The sequence below is a fragment of the Vicia villosa genome, unplaced genomic scaffold (genome assembly GCF_029867415.1).
Source record: "Vicia villosa cultivar HV-30 ecotype Madison, WI unplaced genomic scaffold, Vvil1.0 scaffold8, whole genome shotgun sequence".
NCBI classification, from domain to species: Eukaryota; Viridiplantae; Streptophyta; class Magnoliopsida; order Fabales; family Fabaceae; genus Vicia; species Vicia villosa.
The window spans coordinates 656897-664410 of NW_026706811.1; the positions used below are offsets into that span (position 1 = coordinate 656897).

A 7514-nucleotide genomic window follows, 5' to 3' on the forward strand; every position below is an offset into this window, starting at 1 on the left:
ATGTATAGTTAAATTACAACACCGACATAACGTGGCAGATGAAAAACAACGTTGTCCAAATGCTCTATGTTCCAACTGCAATCCAGAAAAAAGCATAGTTTTCAAAAAATTCTCTGGTTTGCCATTGGAATACTGAGTTAAACCTATTGGATCACTGCCATATTTGTAGGCAAAGAACCTGGACTTGCCCATGCATCACTTGTAGGCGATTCTTAATCGAAATTAGAAAGTTCGCATCAGTCATATATACAGAAAAGCTACTAATTGTGCAAATGTTATAACCAAATTAAGGTTTTATCTTAAATTGATTCTTTGTTATTATGATGATTATCCAATTAAATTGAACTTGACTTTACAAGAATTTGCTAGAAATTTCCCTATAGAAATTTTTTTATTCCATCATACGAGTGGAAAAGATTCCAATGGAATTCTAAAAAAATGCTTTAAATATTTATAATTCGTTTGTTTTTGAAAAATTCCAGAAATATATTTTCGAAATATATGTGTATAAGGTGCATAAATATATCTTCAACATCTGTCTCCTTCCAATCGAACCGTGATCTTCTTTACTTACAATCGCAGTTGTGGAGATTAAACCGTGGTCCACCCTAACAAATTCAGCGTCAATTATAATATTTAATAGATGTATATATAACTGAATTTTTTTTATTTATTTTATATGTATGGTAAAAAAATTCATCGCTATTAAATCTTTTAGGACAAAAATCCCACTTCGATTTATCATTTTCAAAAAACATGTACCCATTTTCAACCTTCTAACAATTTCAGAGATACCACGCAAGGCTGCAAATCCCAGAACTCCAGAACAGTTCTCCTCTGTAAATCGTGAAATGTTGAGGTTCGTTTCTTACTCCAATTTTCTATCTTCCTTTCACTCTCATTCTTCCTTTAGGGTTTTCTCTCACTCTCTCCATCAATTCATTCCCAATAATAATATTAATGTTGATGATGCCGTTTCCTCATTCCATCTCATGCTAAATATGCGTTCTACTCCTTCCATTGTTCAATTTAACAATATTTTAGGGTTCCTTGCTAGGACTAAGAATCATTACGCCACTGCCATTTCCCTTTTTCACCAACTGGAACTCAAACAAATTAAACCAAATATTATTACTTTAAACACTCTCATCAATTGTTATTGCCACACTGCTCAAATGGGTTTTGCCTTTTCCGTATTAGCCAAAATTCTCAAAATTGGAATTCAGCCTGATACCATAACTTTGAATACTCTTATCAAAGGTTTGTGTCTTAACAGTAAGGTTCATGAAGCTCTGCACTTTCATGACCATTTGATTGCACATGGGTTTCGGCTGGACCGAATTAGTTATCGTACGTTAATTAACGGGCTGTGTAAAATGGGGGAAACAAGAGCCGCCATGAAAATGTTGAGACAAATTGATGGGAAGTTGGTCAATGTGGATGTGGAAATGCACAGCATAATAATTGATAGTTTGTGTAAAGATAAATTTGTTACGGAAGCCTATGAGTTATATTCTGAAATGATTGCAAAGAAAATTTCTCCCGATGTTGTCACTTTCACCGCTCTTATATATGGATTTTGCATTGTTGGTCAATTGAGAGATACATTTGGCTTGTTCCATGAAATGGTATCAAAAAACATCAACCCAGATGCTTATACTTTTAGTATATTGGTTGATGCTCTTTGTAAGGAAGGAAATGTGAAAGAAGCTAAAAAAGTGTTAGCCATGATGACAAGAGAAGGTGTAACACCCGGTGTTGTTACATACAATTCATTAATCGATGGGTATTTCCTAGTTAATGAAGTGAACAAGGCCAAATATATATTTTATACTCTGGCTCGAAGGGGAGTGGCTCCTGATGTCCGTTCTTATAATATAATGATCAATGGATTATGCAAGAGTAAAATGGTGGATGAGGCCATCAATCTCTTCAAAGAAATGAGTTGCAACAATATTGTTCCTGATTTGATAACTTACAATGCCCTTATTGATGGTTTGTGCAAATCAGGGAGAATCTCCTATGCTTGGGAACTTGTTCTTGAGATGCAAGATAATGGTCAACCAACCAATATATTCACTTACAGTTCTTTAATATACACTCTATGCAAAAACCATCATGTTGACAAAGCTATTGCATTAGTCAAGAAAATTAAAGACCAGGGCATTCAACCAGATATATGCGCATACAATATACTTCTAGATGGACTATGCAAAGGAGGACAACTTAAGAACGCACAAGATGTTTTTAAGGATCTTTTGATTAAGGGTTATAGTCTGGATATCCGAACGTATAATATTATGATCAATGGACTTTGTAGAGAGGGCTTGTTTGATGAAGTAGAGGCCTTGTTCTCCAAAATGGAATACAATGGTATCATTCCCGATGCTATAACTTATGAAACTATTATCCGTGCTCTCTTTTATAAAAATGAGAATGAAAAGGCAGAGAAACTTCTTCGTGAAATGATTACTAGAGGTCTACTTGAAAAGTAACTCTAGGTAAGATAATCTCTTATTATTTAATTTGTTATATTGCGTACAAGTTTGTAATTATTATGATTTAATTGTATATTTTGATGATAGTTACATACACAAAAGAAGGTGGACTGCTCAATCGTCTCACTGTCACTTTAATTTAAATCAAAAGTCATGTGTTTTTATTATGTTCATTTCAATATTTTAATGGCGTCAATGGTTGATTCTTTTTTTGTCAAGACATAGTTATCTTTTATCTTTGCAATGTACTTCGATCATCTCCATTTGATTTTAATGATATTTTCTTTGACTGTTCATTTTTAGATAGTCAGATTAGAAACCAATCTGAGAAGGGATTTGAATGTTTATGTTCCTGTATATGGTTGTGATGTATAATATATGATATCATGAGTTTCGAGATATAGCAATAATTCTATTTAAGTTCTGTATCTTGGCAAAATGGGTTGTTCACAAGTCTGCATATTACTAGGGGGAAAACAAAGACATGATGGAAACTTTGAATTTTATATACACACAGTGTAATTGTTGTTTGCATTAACTTTCCTTTGGCAGGGTCCATTTGTGAATCCAATTCTTCAATTATATTTATCTGCAAATCCGATAGTTCTAGATGGCTGTTGATGTCTGTGTCAATATCTAAAGTGCCTTTGAGCTGATTATTTTTCAGCACCCTATAACTTATGTTAGCTTGTGTATTAATATAATGAATTTGAATCTATCTTTTACCTTAAGAGCAAAAAAGAACTTTAAATCTATCTTGTACCTTTATGATAGATTTTCTAATAAAAGTTCTGTGCAACATACTCAAATTTGGAAATTGTTTTCTGCACTTCTTTCCGGTTCCTTACTGTCTGCTTGATCTAAATCATTATGCAGGATCAAACAAACGGCCCACATCATTCAAGGATATTTGAACTGCAGGACCAGTTGATTATTCATCAGTATTTAGTTTTGATTGATTAGTATGCACTAATGACGAGGCTGTTGGAATTGTATTTTTGGCTACTTTGAATTTTGTGTTATTTGTGCGACGCGAGAGCTTTTGTCAATGAAGATTCAGACACACAAGCTTATCAGAAATGATATACTCTTTGTTTTCTATTATTTATTTGTTTCTTCCTTTAATTCTGTCTCATTCCATGAAATTGTGAAATCTGTAATTTACTTTAGAATATTTTCTATCCCTAAATATAAACAATGTGAAAAAATATCTAGTTAAAGTCAATTTCCTTTACACAAAATATGCAGGGCCTGAAGCTAGCATTAGACCACATCAAGTAAACGATTATGCAGGTTTGTTAAATAGCAGTTATAATGGTGCTAAAGCGTGTCAGAATTTGAACAATTGCTTCTGTTCTGTGATATTATTTAGTACAAAGTGCTATCAAATAGTGACCATGTCGTTGCTTTACAAGATTTTACAGATGATGGAGTAACATTTTCCTGTTCTGAATTACTGAATGATTTGAGAGAAAAGAATTTTGCAAGGTTCGGTGAGATCACTTCTATCTATTTCTACTTGACACTATGCTTTATTTTCTTACTTTAATAGTCCTTACAATTTCATTCATGCTTCCCACTTGCTACAATAGTTTGAAGCAGACACAATAAACATAGTCCATAATTAGCTCAAATGCATGAATGGGATTGAAAGTTCAATATGCAGAGTCGGAATCAAGAATGTGTATGAATGGAGATACTCTGAGACTTTTGTGCTATAAACTGTCCGACACAGTTTATTTAGGCTGTAAATGGTTGGAGAGAATGAAGGAGGGCTAGGTTAATTGAACAAGTTTCCTGTGAACTAATATCTCAAATGATATGAAAAATTTTGCGTTCTGATAAAATGAAAAATGTAAGAATTCTCTTTTACAGCTTCATAGTTAGCTTCAGTTGTGAATACTTTGAGTTGCTTAGTATTCTGTTAATATTTATATTTTTCTAATGAAAACTGAGCACAACTAGTATAACCATGCTGATAATTATTGCTTTGAAAAGAAATATTTATATATAGTGAAGAATGTGAGTGAAACAAAATTTAGTGTTTTGAAAGAAATGTTATCTTTGTGCAATGTCAAGATCGACGATGAGATTGGAGTGGAAAAGGGATAAGCAGCTTGAGGAGACACAAAAGAGAGCAGATCAATGGTTGATGGCATTTGAGAACATGAATGTCTAATAGTTGTTTTTATTAAAGGCTAGTTGTATGGTTCACAAATGAGATATGTCTTGCATAATACACAAGTTAATTTCTAACATTTGATCAAATAAGATACTGAGACTTATTGATCTAATGTTAAAATAATATGTTTCACTTAATAATAATGATACTTTAAGAACTAAAAATGATGCTATACTCAATTTCAGTCTCTAAGTAAAGCATGTCTATGAAAACTGAGCATTGTTCATTTGTTGAATTGAAAGTGATTTAATGTGCCAGCCATGGCGAATTTCTCATTAGATAATAGAAATGTTTCCAGCTGTAGAGATTGATATGCACGGAAGAGAAATGACTTATCCGGATGACGGATGTTGATGCTTCAAGTGTAATATGAAGGGAAATTCAGTAGCCTTTTTATCATTACAATCCTTAGCTTCCTTTTCATGTCAACCAAGAGTGGAAATGAAGGATTGGAAGCAAAAGTTCAGGGTAGAACAGGAAGTTCAACCTTGTCAAAGGAAAAGAAACTGACCCTTCCTTCAGTGACTGGGCAAATTTTCAATGGAACGTCGCCACACTGTTAGGCATGGCAACGGGGCGGGTCGGGGACGGTTTTTATCTCCCCAAACTTTGATATAAATAAGTGGGAATTTGTGAGAGACTCTGAGATATGGAATTTAGAACAAAAAAAAGATAGTATTTTACCAGCCATAAAAGTAAGTTATGATCAAATGCCATCCATTCTAAAACAATGTTTTGTTTATTCTTCCCTTTATCCCAAAGATTATATCTTTAATAGTCTTGCAATGTGTGATCTTTGGGTAGCCCTTGGATTAGTTCAATCCGGAAATGGAAGAGAAAAGCTAGAGCATGTTGCAGGAAGATATATTGATGAGTTACATTCAAGATCATTTATTCAGGATGTCGATGACTTTGGCTTCTTTTGCGAGTTCAAAGTACATCATTTGATACAAGATCTTGCATTGTATGTTGCAGGAGACGAGTTTGTGGCGGTAAACTCACAAACTCGAAATATACCTCAACAAGCAAGGCATTTATCATTTGTTGTTGAAGATAAGTCATTTGGCCTTGCTTTGTTTCCAGAGTCTAGAAGTGTGAGAAGCATACAATTTCCCATCAGGGGAGTGGGTCTTGAGAGTGAAAGTGTTCTGAACACATGGCTGTCAAAGTACAAAGACTTGCGTTATTTAGATTTAAGTGGCTCTTCTTTTGAAACTGTGCCCAAATCAATTGCAAAATTAGAGCACCTGAGTTGTCTCAATCTTTCTCGTAATCACAAAATCAAAACACTACCAAATTCCATTTGTGAACTTCTAAATTTGCAAGCTTTGTTTTTTCAAGGATGCACAAAGCTTGAAGAGTTGCCTAAAGGATTAGGAAAGTTGATTAGCCTCCGAATTCTGTGTGTTACTACAAAACAATCTACTCTACCATATTATGAATTCGCTAGTTTGAACAATCTTCAAACTTTGATTTTTGAGGATTGTGTCAATCTAAAGTTTTTATTCGAACATCCACTCCCTTCTGTTGAAAAACTGTCTTGCATATCATGTGAGAGCCTGGAGTGCTTACCTCTCAATACTTTTTCTAAATTACAGGCATTGTTTATTCGTGCTAGTCAGATGTCAAACTTGTCATTGGAGAATGAAAACTCAATCCAAAAGCTGAGGATGAAACATTTGTATCTCTCTGGTTTTCCAAAGCTTCTAACACTACCTCAATGGATTTGTATGTGCCGTGGACACTTTAGAGACCATTTATATTGTCAAGCTTCCTAAGCTTCAAATGCTTCCCGAGTATCTTACTACAATGACTCGTCTTAAGAGGATCGGTAACGTTCCAATCAATTCTTTCCTCCTTCAAAATATAATGTTTTTAATAACTTAATCCTGTAAACTTCATTCAGAAGACTCACCAATGTTGACTTCATTATATTATGGATCTGAGCAAGTCACAGACTCCACTTTTATGGCACCCTTTTCCTTTTACCTTTTGATATCCCCCTCAAGGTGTACAATTTTATTAGAATAGGTCTAACGAAATTTTTCAAATTTTTTAAAAAAACACTTAGGTTTTTCGATTTTTTATACTATTGTCTCGGATTTTCATGAAATTTTTGGTTTTTTATTTTTATGAAATTTTATTGGATTTATACGTGATGTATTAATATTTATTAGATTTATTAAAATGTCGGCATAAAAATATGTGGTTTTATTAAATTTAAAAAAAAATTATATTTAAACCACCAAAGACAAAGCTTAGTTATAATTTTTTTAGGTATGGTTCTTACTATTTTTCAATGAAAATATGACAAATATACTTAAATAACATTTAGTGAGTGAAAATATGAGAAATCTGCATACATGTAAGTGGAAATTATACACTTGTTACCTAAGTTTTGTCCTTAAACCAATTGATTTGAATAGTTTATTCCAGACTTTTAAAAAATTCAATTAAAAAATATATCAGATATTTAAGAAATGCGATAATAAACATTAGATATCAAATACTAGGGGTGTAAGCGGATCAGAAAAAACCAATTAAACCGACAATCCAAAACAAACCAAATCGAAATAAAATCGATTATTTATGATTTGGTTCTAAAACCGAACCAAACCAATAAAAACCGATGTGGTTTGGATCGGTTCTCGGTTTTAGTTTTTAGGAACCGCCAAACCGATGAACCGAACCAATTGAACTAATTACGCTCTAAATCTTTAATTTCACCCATCATTAAGTTCAAATTTTGTATCGGTCCAACCATTCTCCATCTTTGTTTTTACTTTCTTTCTTTTAGCAAAATACACATATAGAACCAAACTCCAAAATATATA

At 33.1% G+C, this 7514-nt stretch overlaps 1 protein-coding gene and 1 pseudogene across 1 annotated transcript; both read left to right on the plus strand.

The window, feature by feature from the left end:
- The first annotated feature begins 741 nt into the window (after window positions 1-741).
- Window positions 742-3602, plus strand: LOC131643206 (pentatricopeptide repeat-containing protein At1g12300, mitochondrial-like). The gene is made up of 2 exons (XM_058913359.1): window positions 742-2501; window positions 3375-3602. Exon 1 carries the CDS (start codon window positions 852-854, stop codon window positions 2493-2495), a length of 1644 nt encoding a protein of 547 aa, XP_058769342.1. The 5' UTR covers window positions 742-851; the 3' UTR covers window positions 2496-2501; window positions 3375-3602.
- A 1418-nt stretch (window positions 3603-5020) lies between these two features.
- LOC131643228 (putative disease resistance protein RGA3) lies at window positions 5021-6567 on the plus strand (annotated as a pseudogene).
- The last annotated feature ends 947 nt before the right edge of the window (window positions 6568-7514 follow it).